This window comes from Periplaneta americana, chromosome 7, assembly GCF_040183065.1.
Source record: "Periplaneta americana isolate PAMFEO1 chromosome 7, P.americana_PAMFEO1_priV1, whole genome shotgun sequence".
Lineage (NCBI taxonomy): Eukaryota > Metazoa > Arthropoda > Insecta > Blattodea > Blattidae > Periplaneta > Periplaneta americana.
This window is the reverse complement of record NC_091123.1, coordinates 126,852,598-126,871,097: the sequence shown is the minus strand read 5'-3', so window position 1 is coordinate 126,871,097 and position 18,500 is coordinate 126,852,598. Positions and strand designations below refer to the sequence as shown.

The 18,500-nt window shown below is 35.4% G+C and overlaps 1 protein-coding gene across 8 annotated transcripts in view; it reads right to left on the bottom strand.

Moving 5' to 3' along the window:
• Positions 1-18,500, bottom strand: part of LOC138703439 (PHD finger protein 20-like protein 1) — a 142,739-nt gene that overhangs the window by 8,795 nt on the left and 115,444 nt on the right. For 7 of the 8 annotated variants that reach the window (XM_069831298.1, XM_069831301.1, XM_069831299.1 and 4 more), the window contains 6 exons: positions 15,506-15,568; positions 12,355-12,443; positions 7,509-7,675; positions 5,372-5,509; positions 1,821-2,977; positions 369-542 (listed from right to left, as the gene is read on the bottom strand). In XM_069831298.1, the coding sequence (XP_069687399.1) occupies positions 369-542; positions 1,821-2,977; positions 5,372-5,509; positions 7,509-7,675; positions 12,355-12,443; positions 15,506-15,568 (1,788 nt within the window). The remainder of the gene's footprint in view (positions 1-368; positions 543-1,820; positions 2,978-5,371; positions 5,510-7,508; positions 7,676-12,354; positions 12,444-15,505; positions 15,569-18,500) is intronic. The other variant, XM_069831303.1, reaches the window with a different exon arrangement.

The window sequence follows — 18,500 nt, the reverse complement described above, 5'->3', positions numbered from 1 at the left end:
ATCGCATTTATTCTGTACTAATAGGTTAAACTCACGACTATATTTAAATGTGATTTTTCAAAATGACGTGGCAGTGGTATATCTTTAAAGTTGACGTGATTATTAATAAATGTTCTACTTAAGCTCGAAACATCAAGAGACTCCTGTCTCAACCCAGTACCATGAGGTTGTCATGTGTTGTATCTTGTGCACAGTTTCGAATCAGCACAGCTGATAGCCAATGAAGATGCAATAGAGTGCCTGCAGTTTGCTCCCAGTAGATGTGTCGTCATTCGACACAGTGTTTCGAAACATTTCACCAAGTTGTTCCGAATACTTTGATACAGCAGAATGTGCCGCTTTTCCCAAGCCTAATGTGATACACAAACCTGCTACTTGCTCCTCCAGCATTGTCAATCTTGTATCAATCTGGGTCTGGAAGTTGTCGATGTGATCAAGTAGACATAGACGACATTCAACTGGGTCAATAGGTGCTTCAGGTTGAGGTGCCCTCGGAGGTTCAGGTACAGGCACAGCAGCTGGAACACTTGGGCGGGTAGATTCTACAACCATATTTAAGAAAAATGTTATCTCACAAGTAATTTGCAGTCTTCAGTTTTAGCTTTTTCCTCTTCCTTACTTAGAAAATGTTAATTTTTACAACCTCCACTTACTTCTATTAATTACTGCTTCACCATACAAACATCTTGTTTTTATGAAACAATATAATATAAGCGAAAAATTCAGTCATATTTCTCCTGATATTCTCTTCAGGGTTCAACCGTTATCTCTGGACCAAGTATCATGGACACAGTTCCGTGAAAATGGTTTTATTTCGTAAATTAATTAAAATGTTGACTTAATTGTGGATTTCAGTCTAAATGATTTACCACTTACTAATTAAAAACAAATTTCACAACCTACAATAATTTGTTTTTAATATTAAATTAGGTTGCAAACGTCATGCAGCATTAAGGTATGGTCACACATTGCTACTTTTGCCGCGCTGCAGTACAAAAAAACTGCGCAACTCTCGTACTGCGATGTGTGAACAACGGTGCAACCTGAAAAGTAGCGGCTGCCAAACCTGCTGCCCACTATTTTTTCATGCTGCGCGTAGCTTATAAGTAGCGACGCGTGAACAGGGTTCTCAGAATTGTACAGCATTTTTGATATCAGTTTTGTTGAAACGTTTGCTGCAGTTGCGACCAGTGTTGTCACCCAAATGTGCCAATGATACTTTTAGTGTTTGGATATATTTTAATGTTAGATGTGATGAAAAAAAATGATTTTAACAGTTATAAATGTACAACACAGTCAGAGTATATTTGCTGACGATATAATTCATTTTTTTAATTTTCAGTAGTGTAGTTTCAAACAGGAGGGTTGCCAACATTGATTACGTGAATATGCTGTTGGTTATCATTTAGTATACAGGCGTTTTTAATAGCTTTATAGTAAAAATAATGACAATTTCTGAATACTAGTTAGGACACAAAAAGCAAATAATAGATAAGAAAACTATCGCATGAGTTTCATAATGTCAACATAACCACAAAATGTGTATTGAAAAGTCAACACGGAGATAGAAACCTGCAGCTAGACTGCGGCTGCAAAAGTAGCGCCTTGTGTGTGAACAAACTCGCTCGGGTTGCGCAGCACGAAAAGTAGCGTGCAGTGTGCTTCTTTTGGCTTACGTGTGAACACGACACGCAACTTTGCAGCTGCAGCAAAAGTAGCGATGTGTGACCGTATCTTTATATGTCAACCACATACCCTTCAGTATTGTTATGATGCTATGGGAATAGTCTCTTATGTTAATATTACGTGGGACAACTTACCTGTTACCCTAAGATTGTCAGCCATGGAGCTAGCAAAACGCATGAGTTCATTTTGACAAATGGGAAGCTGTAGCATAGGGTGACCTGTTGTGTCCAACTGACTTCCTATTCCACCATTACCAAGAGGATTTGCTGCTTGACTTCCGTTTGTAAGAGCCTGATGCAGCAGACCGTGATTCTCGAGTGGAGACGGGCTCTCCTCAATATTAACACCAGCTGTTTCTTCACTGTTTGACGGTGTATTGTGCTCAGTATCCACAGGTTTGTCCTCAACACTGGATTTCAGATCCTCTTCTGTACGAGTATCATGTTGCTTTTTGGCTTCGTCTTCTGGTGCATTTAAGTTGGATCTTTCTTGCTTTGACTCTTTAACTTCTTCATCGACTGGTATTACCTTATCTTCAGACTTTTGCTCATTACTTTCCGATGGTTTACTATTACTGTCTTCCTCTTTTGTTGCTTCTATTGTTACATCAGATTTCACTTCTTGGTTACATTCGTCTGTAGCCTTGACTGGCGGCTCTAAATCCAAATTTTCTGGTGTTGTATCAACTTCCATTTCTACTACTTCTGTCCTTGTTTCTGTATTTTCGTCTTGTGTTATCATTGCACTGTCTGATTTACCTTCTTCGATGGACACTACTTGCTCCTCGTTACTTACTGAAGAGACATTAGATGTACATACCACTTCATTGTCAACAACACTTTCAGTAATGACGGTTTCAACGGTTTCTTCTGCTGTTTTATTATCTAACTTAATCTCCTCTGTTTCTTCTATTGAAGACACTATTTCTGTTGCTTCTGTTTCAACTATTACTGTTTCTTCCTGGACAACGTCATCAATGACCATCTCCTTCTCTTCTTGTTCTTTTGGCTCAGATGCACCATCACAAGTAGCAGTATCTCTTTCCTCCATCTTTACAATAGAACTGATGTCCTTCTCCACTACTACATTGCTATCAACCACGACTCCAGGGTCTGGATCTGTTTTCACTTCTGTGTGTACGCAAGGTGCTGTGTTCTCATGTTGTGGCTTGAATTCATTCTCAGAATTCATCTGCGTGTGAGATACAGAAGAATGACCATGTGTTGTACAGTTTTCACCATCTTTCTCCCAGCTCTTTGCCCAAAGGTACAATTTTGGATGGTCAGGTTTCCTAAAAGAAATTAAGAAAAACATTTAATTGGAACATTAACACAAGAACACGCCACCTAAATAATCACTTTAATATTGCAGTCAAAACACATTTAGAAAAAAAAAAAGTGAATTTGAGTAATAATATGGAAGTATTACGGTAGAGATTGGTTAATTATTCGACATTGGACAATTCGAATAAATGTTTATTCTCCTTGAAATTGCTATTTAAACTAATGTGGCTTTCTGCCCAGTGAATTGAACTGAAAGAGAAGTGGGAGGAGAAATTTAAAATGTACACAAAACACGTCCTTACAAAGGCTGAGGCTGAAAGAAACTGAATATGTGAGCTCCAAGCCTGTTGGCCACTTGTCTCACTATGGGTTACACTGCTCCACTGAAGGAGCTCTAGAAAATTTTGAAGGGGGAAAGCCGAAAATGGACGTAACTTCCTAGGTACCACATATACGAGGGGAGGGAAATGTGATCAAAGTGATCACAGGACAGGACGAAGAAGAGACAGCGGAAGGTGTAAGTCTGCATATTGAAAGGAACTTTGTCATTTTGCAGTGCAGATGGAGTTGAGAAGACTCAATTGTTTGCTGTTCGATCGGAGGTGTAATCTTGCACACTGAAAGGAGCTTTGACTTTTCGCAGTGCAAGTGGAATCAAGAAGACTCATTCGTCTGCTGTTCGTTGATTAAGGCAAGTGAAGGCTGTTGGAAGAGATGCCACTAATTCTAATCTGCAAATTGAAAGGTCCTTTCCAAATGTGACTAAAGACGAGTAACCTCGCCCATGTAACAGGTATTTTGTAGATGCTGAACCAAGGCATTTACGTCATTTTATCAGAAATTGGGGAACTTTATAGGGAAAGGCGTATAGGTCCGTGGCATTTCTCTTAGGGATCATCCCGACATTTGTCTTAGTGGCTTAGGACAACCACGGAAATACCTTAGGCAGGAAGAGTTGTCTCAATATAAAAGACTAGTCAATTGGCTGTTAGGTAAGGGGTCAACTAAATTATGACTTGAGTCTGTTGAATCGTCTCAATGTAGAGATCAGCCAATTGGCTCTATGGTGATGCACTGTAGTATGCATTTACTTGCTTAAGAAAGACATTTTTCTCAATAATTGTTGGATTAAAAATTCAGGGTGTATATTATATGCGAAAAAAAATTTTAGAGGAAAAAATCATAACTACCCAACATCCCATAATCACAGCTGGAAACTTTCATGCTATTCATGCTTACTTCGATAACTTATGCAAATTTCATGAAGAGCATAACAAAAATCCAAATTACAAAAAGAGGAGTGAAGACTATGTGGTGCAGGTCACCGAAAAACTAGAATAACTGCTCTTAGATGTCTTCAAGCATTGTAGTAGTTCACAGTAACATTTCTTTCTTTTTTTTCCAATGCCAGGGCCATTAATCTTTCGCTATTTGCCACGACTGTATGAATGGCTCAAAGATGTTGCTAATGCTGAGAAATGTAGACCACTTAGCTCATCAAGAACTATCCAAAGAGCACCATAGGCGATACTGTTGAGATGTACAGGGGAATCGAAGTATTTGGAAAAAAACCCCTCTATTGCCTAGACCAAAGGCTTGCCCAATATAAGTTATAAATTCAGAGTAAATTGGGAATTGAACCCGGATTTCCTGGCTTATAAAACCAGCACTCTAACACCAAGCCATTACAGTGGTAAACAGTAACTAATATACACAAGGAAAGAGTTATCTGCCTACTGAAATTAATTTGCTGACAGAGAAACCAACAGCTACCCAGAAAATAGTGACTCACTTATGTGTACATATTCCGAAGATAGTCTAAATTAATGAAATCAGAATTGAGGAGCTTATTTTAAAAACGACCCTTGTTCATTCTCATAACTTTGTGGAAAATAACGAAAAACGTTTTTAGGTCTAAAATTTCTTTCTAGGTAGACAAGAAACATTATGAAACCAAAGAGGTTAGGTGCATTTAGAATCAAATTGGAGCATGAGAGACTTTTGATTTCACAGCTGGAACTAATATTTTATCGCAATTTTGCTGTGGACAAGAGTCAATTTGATTCCAATAGTCGCTTTTAGCGCAAGATTTTAGTGGTTTAGAGGACGTTCTGAAGCCAAATCGTGACAGTTGTATGTAGAGTTATATTTGAAGAATGCATGGATACAAGAAGTCATTTTCGCTATCAGGTGGACAAGAGACAAGGTGAGCTTCTGAATTTATTATTGGTGGCAGAACAATGTTTGTTGTATTTACATACCAACTCATACTTCTTTATGCCACAGTGGTTTAAATGTCGTATAAATTTAGATTAATCATCTACATTTTATTTCGCCACAAAATAAGGTTTCTAATCATAAATTGAAGATTAATTATACTTGCGAAAATTAAGAACACTTACCCTGCAATATTGACTTTCACCCTCAGACTATGAAGTACTTGCTGAATCTGCAATAATGACCCCGTTAGATCATGAGATCTCTTCAAAATTGTCTCCCTTTCAAGTATTGCACCTTCATTCTTTGATCGGAAGGACAAACTAAAATGAAAAGCATATACAAATTTTGACAATGCCACTCTTCAAATTATATCAATCAACCCATATCAATAACAATTTATTCATAAATTACCTTTGTTTATCCTAACAACATACCAGTGAAACCTCGATCCATCTTTTTTTGGGGAACAGACAATAAAAACGATAAATACCGGAAAACGGTAATACTGGGAAACCATAAAAATTACCATATTTATGTGTATAATAGTTGCAACAGTTTTATGAATGTATCCCACTGTTCTCTAGATAATTTAACTGGGAATATCTACATAATTGATGCATTTAATTTTGAACAATAATCATATTATATTATAATGAACGTGTCTCATAATATTTTATTCTTGTTTGTAAATTTGCGATTAAACATCTATTGTTTGCTTAAATAGAGTATAAAATAAACAACCGAATGTTAGTGATTACACTGAATGCATCTTTATTAGAACATTATGTACATTGTTTCTTGCAGAAAAAATCTGCAATTAGCTTTCGTGCACATTTTGTGCTTGAATTCTATAGTTCTGATAAGAACGATACTGCAGTAAACAGAAAGGTGGGGTTTTACCACCTCCCACACCATCGTACCAAGTCATGCATATGATGAGGATGACGTACGCACTAGAAATTAGTTCGCTATTCCTTACAAGATGTTAGTCATTACTTTAGACTTCAGACAGAAATGAAGTATGAGAAAATCACAAACCTAGATTCGTGATACGTTCAGAATGCAGATATGTGTTACCACAAATCCATTTCCAAGTAGGCGAGCTTCTCTTAGCCCATACTGTTGCATTACATGCAACTAGAACTGCGTCACAAATTAGGCCTATAACATAATAATGCCGGAATTTGTCTAGCTCTTTAGTAATCCTACAAAGATAATTCTCCTGTACGTTTCTAAGCATATAAACATGTACTGAACATAAACAATGTACAGAAACACGTCTTACCACTGTGGAGATCAACGTCTGTGTTGTAGCATAACTGACTCTAAACAAGTCACAGCATTAAGACGACAAATCTCATTAGGTAAGACGACTGCGTAATATATTCTATAACAATACTGTATCAAGTGTTTATACAGCTCCACATCGTTTTTGTGTGGAAAAACATGATTAATCAATAAGTTACTATAAATTCTTTTCAGAATCTAATACATCTTCATGGCACAGAATTTCTGCATTAGCAGACTATATCGAACGCACGTGGGGAATTCGCGCGCTGCACTAAGATGACGAATCATGTCACTTATCATGGCGGTGTAATACATTTTACGTTTCTCCGCGAAGTTTGACACAGTCTCCGGATCGCAATCTTCTGTGTCCTCTTGCTTCAAAGATAATGATGGAGAGCAAAAAGTTCACCCTTTCAAAGTAAAAAAAAAAAAAAAAAAAAAAAAAAAAACTATCCAAGTGGGAAAATATGATGTTGGGACTGTGAGTACTCAATGATCGATGCAATAAAATGATAGTTCGAGGAATGATGGAACCAGAAAAAAATAACATTATTTATATGGTACTATTTCCGGGACCAAAAAAGCAGAAAAACGACCATAACGGGAACGATGTATCGAGATTTCACTGTTTAACCTAATGAACTCATACATAGATAATTTTAAATATTGAGAAATATTCAAACAAGGCTTTGTATTTACTATTTTTTTATAAATGGATAGCAGTAAGGATGGCAATTTTTGGAAGAATTGGCAGTATGAAGGATGCTTTAGTTCCAGTTCAGAAGATGATGATGATTTTTTATTATTTTTTTTTTTTAAATGGCAGGCACATGACTTGCGTCATACACCCAGTTTTTAATTCTATAACAGTTTGAAAGTGTAGGTCGTGTTATAGTGAGATATTTATATTTTTCTATACAGAACATACGAAAACTTGAGTCATATTATATTTGAGGTTGTAATAAATTCGGGCCAATATGGTATTTAAGTAAATGTAACCACATTTAATTGCAACATACAAAATCATACCTTGGCAGTTTCCCTTCTTTCAGCCAATCTTGATCATGCAAATATTTCTTAGACTTGCGCTGGCGATATGGATTCAAACAAATTGGACACACATACTTCTCTGGTACTTCTGTTTCTTTTTCAATGTTGTTGCACAATCCATGTTGCCAGCACAAACACAGGTCACACTGTTAAGATAAAGGGATAAAAATTAGTGCTGTTGATCAATAAAAATATTTAATCGATTACCTATTTGAATTTCATCGATTACTGTAATACACAATTATTGTTAAATTTAACTTGTGTTCGGTGATAAGCATAAGTATTAAATGTTGTATATCTGTATATATTGCATCATTATGCTATAAAACAACTATTTTAATTATTTACTAACATATTTATTATGAGGCTTATAATTTATTGTGTCAATTTCTCCGGGAATTTTTGAGACAAACATAACAAAAAGTATGAAGACTCACTTAGTTAATACTGCTTCATCCATGATTTTAAACATGTGAGTGCATTCACATGCTCCGAATTAAGTGCCGCTCTACATTTTGTAACAATGTTTACTGTATCACTAAACATGAAAAAACTTTTTTTTCTGTCAAGGACTTCTCCATGATCATTCAATTTAAATCCAAACGTTTCACCGAGTTTACCTCTCAAATTCTCACATGACATAATGGAGTTTACACTTTTCACAGACCACAGAAAACTGATTTTTTTTCTTTATCAAACTAAACACACAACCTTCATATATTGATATTGATATATTTATTCCACCAGCTTACATCGGTTGTGATGGCTCTTCACACTACTGTATACAGTGCCATCACTCCCTTGGATACATGAATTTCTGCTTACGCTTTTTCTCAACCTCCGGCTATTACATATGTATAAATGACCCTGATCACTTTTCTATCACGTCCCTCCCCTCTGTTTCCCTCCCTTCTTCTTATATTTGCCCTTCCCTTTCCTAGTTATCTATCTTATTCTTAATTAACTAAACAATGACTTCTCTCGATCTCTTATTAATTGGTCCGAACATTGTTTATATTTGTTGAACTCTTCCATAGTTGTTAACTTATTTATTCACTTGAATCACTAACATTCACTAACCACTTATTCCCATTAATCTAATCTGTATATTTTCAAACGAAGTAGTTCCTACCGTTTCATTATCTTTCCATTCTCACTTTGTTTATTATATTTGTATCATTACTTACTTATTATATCTTATTCTTTTTCACCATTATTCCCTTGCCTTACCGTCTTTTCTGTCACTATCACTCTTTTCACTTTATCACTTTCTTACGTTTTGTCACTCATGCCACTCAAGCACCAACCTCTTAAGTTATAAGTTTTCTGTCCCTTACTTCTTCCCACTGACAAACCTCTATTCGGTGTCCCTAATGTTGCTTCGTCCCTTCCAGTTCTTGTAGAATCTTGTCTTCTTATCTTGGTATCTTCTTCATCTCTCGATCCCTTCTGTAGTTGGTGACCCATATTTGTTCTCCCAGCTGGATTCACTGAACTCTTTTTGCTGTTCTCAGCTCCTGTATGCCGTCCTTCTGTTCTCCCCTGTCTACCTGATGTCGTCATCATAATTTCAGTGCAAGTCTCTTGTTTCTTCTTTAATTGCTTGTTGACATCCTCGTCCGCTGCTGTTGCTGAGCTATGCATTCCTCTGGTCGCTGGCCTCTCTTCCTGGTTCATGTTACTCGCTGACTGGTTCATTCCATCGCTTGCTAATCTTTCCTGTGTGATGACCTCTCCACCTTCTAATTTTTCAAATAGTTCTCCCATCGTATGTTTTACTATAATGTTCCTTATTTCCTCTTTCACTGTCCCTAGCTCTTTATGGTTCAAATTTTCCAAGCTGAATTCCACATCAAACATCTGCCCATTTATCTTTAATTTGTCTCTGTATAATCTAGCAAAATGACCATTTTTTCTTGCAGCTTTCATAAAAGGAATCAATATTCTTTTCCTGCATCTTACTTCATATTCAAAATCATGTTCCAGTCTAATATTTGAGTTTCTTAAGTACTTTCTTTTGCTCAAATTTTTTTCTTTTGCCATTATACTTGAGAATATAACTAGTATAGGTCTATTTCCATTTTTCCCCATTCTGTATGCTTCTCTTATTTGTCCATCACATCAATCCTGAACCAATCCCAGCACACTTTCATTACAGTCTCGTATGTTCCCAATGCCTGTTCCTTTTTCCTTTCCTCGATTCCAAAAAATATTAAGTTCTTTCTTCTCTGATCTTCTTCTAGATATTTCACCTTACTTTTCATTAGATCGTTTTCCTTCTGTAGCGTTTCCAACTTCTTGCAGATCTCTTCAATATTTGCTTCCAGTTTCACTACTGCTTGACTATTTTCTTCACTATTCGCCATTATTACTCTGCTACGCGATGCAGGTGTCAATGCCTCTACTACAATATTTCTCCACTGCCAAGCTCCCTCCACACACATCTGTACTGATCCGCTGTTCGCTGTGGACTGACAACCTTCATACACAAACTCAGTACAGAAACTGCAACAGCAAAATTAAAGTGGTCGAAACAGAAGACTGGCCCCTATTGTAATTGAATTACAAGATTTTAAAAAGAGAAAAAGATAGTTACGCTCTCATTTGCACACAGAGTAGACATGGCTATTTTATAAGGGATGAGGGGAATGAATCCCAGAAAAATATGTATTTCATATGCTAGAAAGATGAGCTGGAAATTTTCTTGGAAAACCATAAAACTTAATAACAGTTTCGCCTTGTGTTTCAACTTTCAATAGAGGTAGACTAGATCAGTGTCCTCATATCTCCATCTCTTTCTGAAGTGTTTGTGCAAAGATTTTCTCTACGCTACCAGCGTTGCAGTTAGAAAATAACAATACTATTGTGCTTTTAACTAAGCAATTTTCGAGAGAGGAATATTGTCGGAATTTTTAATATGAGTTTGTATTAACAAAATAATAATTAATATCAACTACAACAGATTAATTGAAATGTCAGCTGGAACAACGTTGTAAGTTACAAAATTTTCATTCAGCGTGTTTCCCTGTAATAATGTTGTATGTCATGTTACCTTGCTATACTCTTTGGCTTGCAACTGTCCATCAATGCAGTACGTGAAATTTGTCCACTCAATCACAGTATACTTTTGAATAAAATGGATAGATTAGGAATTAATGGAATTGCTTTAAAATTATTTAAATCTTACTTAAGTAACAGAACTCAAGCAACTAAAATAAATGATCACCTTAGTAAATCACGTAACATTGATATAGGTGTACCTCAGGGGACGATTTTAGGTCCTGTTTTGTTTTTAATATATATCAACGATTTACTTAAAATTGACATTGAGAAATATTCTGGTACTCTGTATTCTTATGCTGATGATACTGTGGTTATATTTAGCGGTTCGAGTTGGAATGAAACTTATCAAAATTCTAACAGTGGTATTAATATTATTAAAGAATGGCTGGATGCTCACTTACTTTCTTTGAACGTTTCTAAAACAAAATTAATACCATTTTCATTAACATCACATGGCCTTGAGCAACTAGAAATAAATAATAATATAAGTATAACTATACATGATTGTAACCTACCTACTTACTCATGTAACGCTTTGAGTATATCCTCACAAGTTAAATATTTAGGCATTATTATTGACCAACATTTAAAATGGGACAAGCATATCTCCTTTCTGTGTAACAGATTGCGTAAAACAATCCACAAATTTTCCATTCTACACTTTTATTTACCTGTTTATGTTCTGCGTACTGTGTACTTAGCTCTGTTTCAATCAATAATTCAGTATGGTATTTTAGGTTGGGGAGGAATGGCAAAATCGACTCTCCGTCCTTTAAATCTGCTCCAAAAAAGAATTATCAAAATTTGTCTATATAAACCTTTTGATTACCCAACAAAATTAATTTTTCAGGAATTTGGCGTATCAAATCTAGAACAAATTTATAAACAAAAATTGCTGATTTACTTCCATAAAAACCACAATAAATTTAAATATGATCCTCATGAATACCAGACGAGACAAAACTACAGTTTCTTTCTAAATACTCCCAAATGCCACACAACTGCTGGATTAAAACACAGCAGAAATTTTGGACCCAAAATATATAATACATTAATTAGAGCTTACCCTGAGCTAAGTACACTTAACACACATAGATTTAAGAAACAAATCAGATTAATTATTTAATTGTTTAAGCTAATTGAGTTAAAATTGTTACTCTAATATTCATGTACTTCTGTATTTTCTATTTGTATATAGACCCTGTTATTTTAAATGCTGTATGTATTTTACCATTTATTAATGTGATTGTGCTCAATGAACTCTTGTAATTTTGTGATATATTTTGTATAACTGATCTGAACTGCGCCCGAGCACGAGCTTCTGCTCTTTCGGGCTGCAATGCCTAATGTAGCTCATAAATATTATTATTATTATTATTATTATTATTAAAAAAAAAGTTTGCTATCCTATAAGAACAACGTTGTAAATGTACACAGTTTTGCAGCTCCTGTAAATTTTACCAAATGTATCTTATAACGTTGTTCCAGCCGACGCTTCAATTATAATCGACTCAATTATTTGATTAAATATTTTTGATCGATTAATCTTACAACAGAAATTGATCGATTAATCGATTAAATCCCATTACACTAATAAAAATCATTAAGAATTTCAAATCTAACAGTGACTGCTCAGCATTAAGCCATTCAGGTAAGATTCCAACGTCTGACAGCAACACATTAAATTAATTTTAAGTTTGTAATCTTGCAGCAGAGAGAATGCAAGCAATATTTAGGTATAAATAGCTCAAGAATGTCTTACCTGAATCATAAGTCCATCCTCCTCCATGAATCCGCATGTGCAATTTATCAGTTCCTCTTTTCGCAACTGTTCCACTGAAGTTTGTTCAGCTGTAAAAGAATTAGACTTTGTGCAAATCCCAAACTCAATTGAGAATTAAAACAAAATGTAAAACGAAACATTCTACTGTTATTAAACGTGGCATACTCCATTAAAACTTACAATATGAGTAACAGTTTATAATTGGGAAAATGAAGTGTCTTTCTTGGTATAACTTGAATTAAATGCTTATCTTATCAAATTTAAGATCTCATTAATATTGTGAGCCTTCCATAAATGCATAATGAGAAGATGGAGCAGAAAGTACCTCCTCCTTGCTTCAAGTAGCTACAGTAAATAATTTTAAACTCTGATTTTTCAAATTTATATTCTACCCCTAATAATCTTTCCAAAATATTAATGTATATCTGATCTGAATTTATGCCTTCTAAAACTAAAAAATACTTTAGACAAAGTACATATTGACCTTCAAAGCAATCATTTGTATTGTAACTGAAATTTCAAGTAAGAAATACATAATAATAATGTTTTCAGAATTAATATTGCGTTTTGTAATGTTATGCAAATTTTAATGAAACACACGAGACCAAATAATATAAATCATAAACTGTGTAACATGTAAATCAGATTTAGTGTGTTGAACTGCATAATGTTCAGAAATTCTATTCACTGTAAAGAAATTAATGCTCTATTACAGGAGTATTTTTTTTAAGTAAGAGGTAATTTTAATTGCTCATATGTATTTTCTTCTTTTTCAACACTATCTTAAAATTCTGGTCCTGGCTTATTGCACAAGAAATGGGATTTTTGCATCACAACGACAAGTCTATTGGTTCCTGACTGCTCTGGTGGTCGTGTTGGTTCTGAAGCTATCTGAAGGAAAGAGTGTTCTTGAGGAAACCTACGACAACTGAAAGTTGAAGGACTCCATTGCAGATGCTGTGGCAGATATTCCAGAACATGAACTCAGAGCTGCTGAATACAGCACTGAAGAGAGGTTGTTCCTTGTACCAGGACGAATAGAAGAAATAGTGTACGCACTTCTATGCTTTCCCATTGTTAGTGACGGACCTGCCAACTAGTGGCACTTAATTGCTAGGATCTTTCAGTTTTCTGAAGTCAGACATTTCGAAAATATATTTCTCGCGCGTTTAATGATGAAAGTTGCTAGGGGTTGTTAATATGCTTTGTCGTTGAGGGTTATGTAGATGTCTTCAATTTGTTGTGCTTTGAATTAACCAGTGACAAAAGAATGTTGTGTGGTGGTTTACAAAATAATTACAAAAATGACATACTGTTTTGTTCCGGGTTGTAGATCGGAATACAGTAGAAATAGTGTGAATACCAATCCTGCTGCTTTGATTGACAAATGTTTAGTGTATTATGTGGCCAGTTATGTAGTAAATCATTCCTCTAAGTTTATTGCATGTACCCTCTGTACCCTTCAACAGGAATGTAATAGGTCTAAACATTGTGCAGCTCTCACTCAAATTAAAGACTACCAATCAGGTAGGAACGTCAGTTTTTTAACCCATCCCTCCCAAGCTGTGTATGACGTACTTATTCAAACAGAACTGAAAATTAAAGAAAAGATTAGCTCAGCAAGTGCAATGTGGATGACATCTTCTATCTTGACACCATTGACTGTCTTTCGATCCAGTCTTTGGGAGCAGGTTGTTGCAGAAAACACATCACGGATATTATTCATAAATTAGTCTACTACTACTTAAAGTGCCGATTCTTCTTCAGGATAAAGAAAATCCGAAGATAATTACAAGCTCAAAAATCCATCAAGTCATCTCGCAAACTCTCAAAGGCAGCAAGCAACTAATCATGGTGAGTAATTTAATGCATTTATAGGCACGTAAAATATCATTCAACTCTTTATTTACTAACATTTTGTAGGTTTTTTCTGTCCCTGAATTAGCAACTTGTGTTTCTTAAGTTACGAATAGCCGGGTTAAATGGAAGAAATTTCTTTGAAAAAGAACTACAATCAGCATAACAAGTACTGTGAACTCCTTCCTAGTCATGCTCATAGTAGTAGCAGCGCTGCATTGCGGCGGATCCTTGTAAACTCAAAGAGTGCATACACTATTTCTTCTATTTGTCCTGCTTGTACTTACTTACAGCTTTTAAGGAACCCAAAGGTTCATTGCCGCCCTCACATAAGCCTGCCATCGGTCCCTATCCTGTGCAAGATAAATCCAGTCCCTACCATCATATCCCACCTCTCTCAAATCCATTTTAATATTATCCTCCCATCTATGTCTTGGCCTCCCCAAAGGTCTTATTTCCTCTATATGCATTTCTGAATTCGTCCATACATGCTACATGCCCTGCCCATCTCAAACATTTGGATTTAATGTTCCTAATTATGTCAGGTAAAGAATAAAATGTATGCAGTTCTGTGTTATGTAACTTTCTCCTTTCTCCTGTAACTTCATCTCTCTTAGCCCCAAATATTTTCCTAAGCACCTTATTCTCAAACATCCTTAACCTCTGTTCCTCTCTCAAAGAGAGAGTCCAAGTTTCAAAACCATACAGAATAACTGGTAATATAATTGTTTTATAAATTCTAACTTTCAGATTTTTTGAAAGTAGATTGAATGATAAAAGCTTCTCAACTGAATAATAGCAGGCATTTCCTATATTTATTCTGAGTTTAATTTCCTCCCGAGTGTCATTTATATTTGTTACTGTTCTTTGTACAGGAACAAAATGGTGGACACATAAAACATTTACGATGAAGTCATGGCAATTGGTGACGATGCAAAAAATCCCATTTCTTGTGTAATATACCACTGTCACAATTCTTTAGATTGTGTACAAAAATTGAGCAATTAATGTTACCTATATTATCATGATTCAAATTTAAAATCAAATCTTAGTAAGTATAATAAAATTCAGAACGAAAATTTGCCACAATTTAACTGTGAAATCTGTTTTACAGGCATATTCAATATGTGACATTAACAGAATATTTCTAATGGCATCAATTACAAATAAAACTTTGCTATTAGTTAGATTGTAAGGGGAAAAACAGAGAGAATCATACAAGGAATAGAAATAATAAGCTTGGGAAAAGTAAAATAAAAAGACACTGTGGTACCTGGAGTTTCAAGCAACTTGCTTTCTGCTCGGTCCTGGACTGAAGGAGACAAAATGACGCGACCTACACCCATGGGGTGGATGAGACAAAGAAAGACACATAGCCATGTTTCAAAACCAAACACATGCAGCAGAGAGCTTCGTTCACTTGCTATTCTGACCAACAATGCTCTGCACTTTAGAAAAATTTCCTATTTTCACTAGCTTTAAATTAAAACAGGTTGGTTTTTATTATTTTTCTTATCCCACACATTACACATAACAAATCAAATCTTGTAATTTCGTTTTTATTTTACTTATTTACTGTATGGAGAAATACAATTACAGAAATATCAGATTTCAACAGAAACTAACTTTTGGATTTGGTTGAAATCTTGTTAAAGACATAAACATCACATTTTGTTATGTTATACCCAATATGAGTAGAGTTATTCTATGTGCAAGAACAGACAGATTAGAAGGCATTAGACATGAAATCATGAGAGCATGTGTGGTAGGAGGAAGAGCTCCCATATTTATACATTCTTGAAACAAGATGGAAGTGGGAGAATAGTATAATTTTCCAATACTATATACAATCAAATGCCAAAACATGATATTAAATACTGTAGATATGTCATCCTTGGAATTAACATTATGATAATTCATATGACTATTTCAAACTGATGCCATATTGTGGGTCCAGTGAATAAGGGGCGGAATAATGTCAGACCTTGATGTCACAGAGGCAATAAATGTTCACAAAATGGGAGGGATTTCAACCCTTGATTATGAACTCAATCCAGCCCCTAGATTGTCTTAGCCATTGCATACATACTAGTCAATCCAGAAGACGATTTCACAGCATTAACTTTATTCATTATTAATATACAGGGTGTAACTAAAATGTATGTCAAAATTTTAGGGGTATATTCCCCTCACATAGAGGATGAAAAAATGTTATATGAATATTGGTCCGAAAATCCTGTATTTCCTTGTTACAGCCCTTTTCCTACAACTCTGCCTACATTGTACGATGTGGTACATTATGAAATAAGTCTGCCGAGTTAGCTCTGTGGTAGAGTGTCTGCCTCCAGACTAGCTGGCCTGAGTTCGATTTCTGGCGGGGTCAGAAATTTTAATATAAAATTTCTACCTCGGGACTAGGAGAGATGGCAGTGCACAACTTCTAATCACTAGATTGTGCACCAATATGCCTAGGTTAAATCCCAAATCTCTCCGCAGTGCATATGAAGAGAAGACATATGTCACTGTTGTTAGTGATTCGTCCGTCGGATGGGGACGTTAAGCCTGGCGGCCCCCTTGGAGCTATTCGACAGGAGTAGGCTACATGCCGGTACCGGGTTTCCCTTCTCCCTTCCTGATCTTCATCATTATCACTCATTCCAGACACTACACGTATACACTCACCCTAGTACACGACATAACTCTTCACACAGATACACATCATGTATAGTGTGACCCACTGAAGTGGTGTACAACTAGAAAATGGGTCATAGTTCTGCCATCTATCCGCAGCATGCAGAATCCGGATCAAGCAAGTGAAGTGGGTGGGCATTGGATACACACACATTATGAAATAAAAATAGCATACAACATGTCTTACAAGAAGTGCTCAAAATGGCCCTCGTTAGCACGAATACATGCATTATCTTTGCGTGTATTGATGCACCAGATATGTTTTTGTGTGGTATGGCATAGTGATCATGTAGTAACACAGTTGTGCTGAACCCAAGGTTAACACATTATTTCACAAACCATTCAAAGGATCCGTGACAGAGGGATAGGTGAGGTGGGTCAATTCCTCCGTGCTCTCCAGACCTAAAACCACTAGACTTTTATTTTAGGGTCATTTAAAAGAGCTCTTCTATGTGGAACCCCGGTGCAAGATGAAGAGAATCTTCTGAGGCCGTATTTTGGAAGGTTATGAGACATTACGACATTCTCCAGAGATACATCAGTGCATTCAGGATTCAATGCAATGGCAGGTTGCTGTATGCATCCATGTTAACGCGGCCAATTTGAGCTCTTCCTGTAAGACAGATTTCCAGGTGGATGCTATTTTTAATTCAAAATGTACAGCATCATACAATGTAAACAGGGTTGTAGAAAAACGACTGTAACAAGTAAATAAAGCGTTTCTGGGCCAATGGTCATATAATATTTTTTCATCCTCTATATAAGAGCAATATGCCCCTAAAATTTTGACATACATTTTAGTTACATCCTGTATAGACAGAACTTCACCAAAAAAGTAGTAAGTTAAAAATAATTGTTAAACTATTAAAGCTAATTCAGCTAGCACATATTCTGAACACAAAAACTGCCAGTTGAGTTGATGACCAACTGTTCTATTTAGTAACTGTTTACACATTAGAGGTTACTTTATGTTTTACTAGAGAACAAACTTTCCTCCTACTACTCAACACCAATGAAGGGAAATAAAGAATTTCCATAAGAATAGGTGAACCATCCCCATAATGATTAACTAACAGCAGAAAACAGCAGAATGAAGTATTCAACCACCAGCAATTATCAGTTTCCTTATGTACCAAAATGTATCAAAACTGCTTACAGTTATAGATTTAACAATATATCCAGAAACAATAGATGTTGTTCAGGTTCCGACATTTTGTTATATTTTGAAAATATTACATTTAAAAAAAAAATACAATTTTTGTTAGTTATATTTATGTACTTAGATTTAACAAAATAAAACTACTTAGATTTAACAAAATAAAACTAATTTTTAAAATGCATGGGACAAACAAAAAAATTCCTCACACAGATAATTAATCCTATACAATCCCACAGTGACATTCAATTGTGTTAAGTGATAATCAAAGCATTGCTAGTGTTAGGAACAGCAAGTGCAAATAAAAAATATAAACCCATTAAAATGCTCAGTTACATCAACCAAACAAAAGCAACTAGCTCAAGCCTTTTTATACATTAAGAGTTTAAAAACTAAACCAAGCATATAAATGTATAAACAG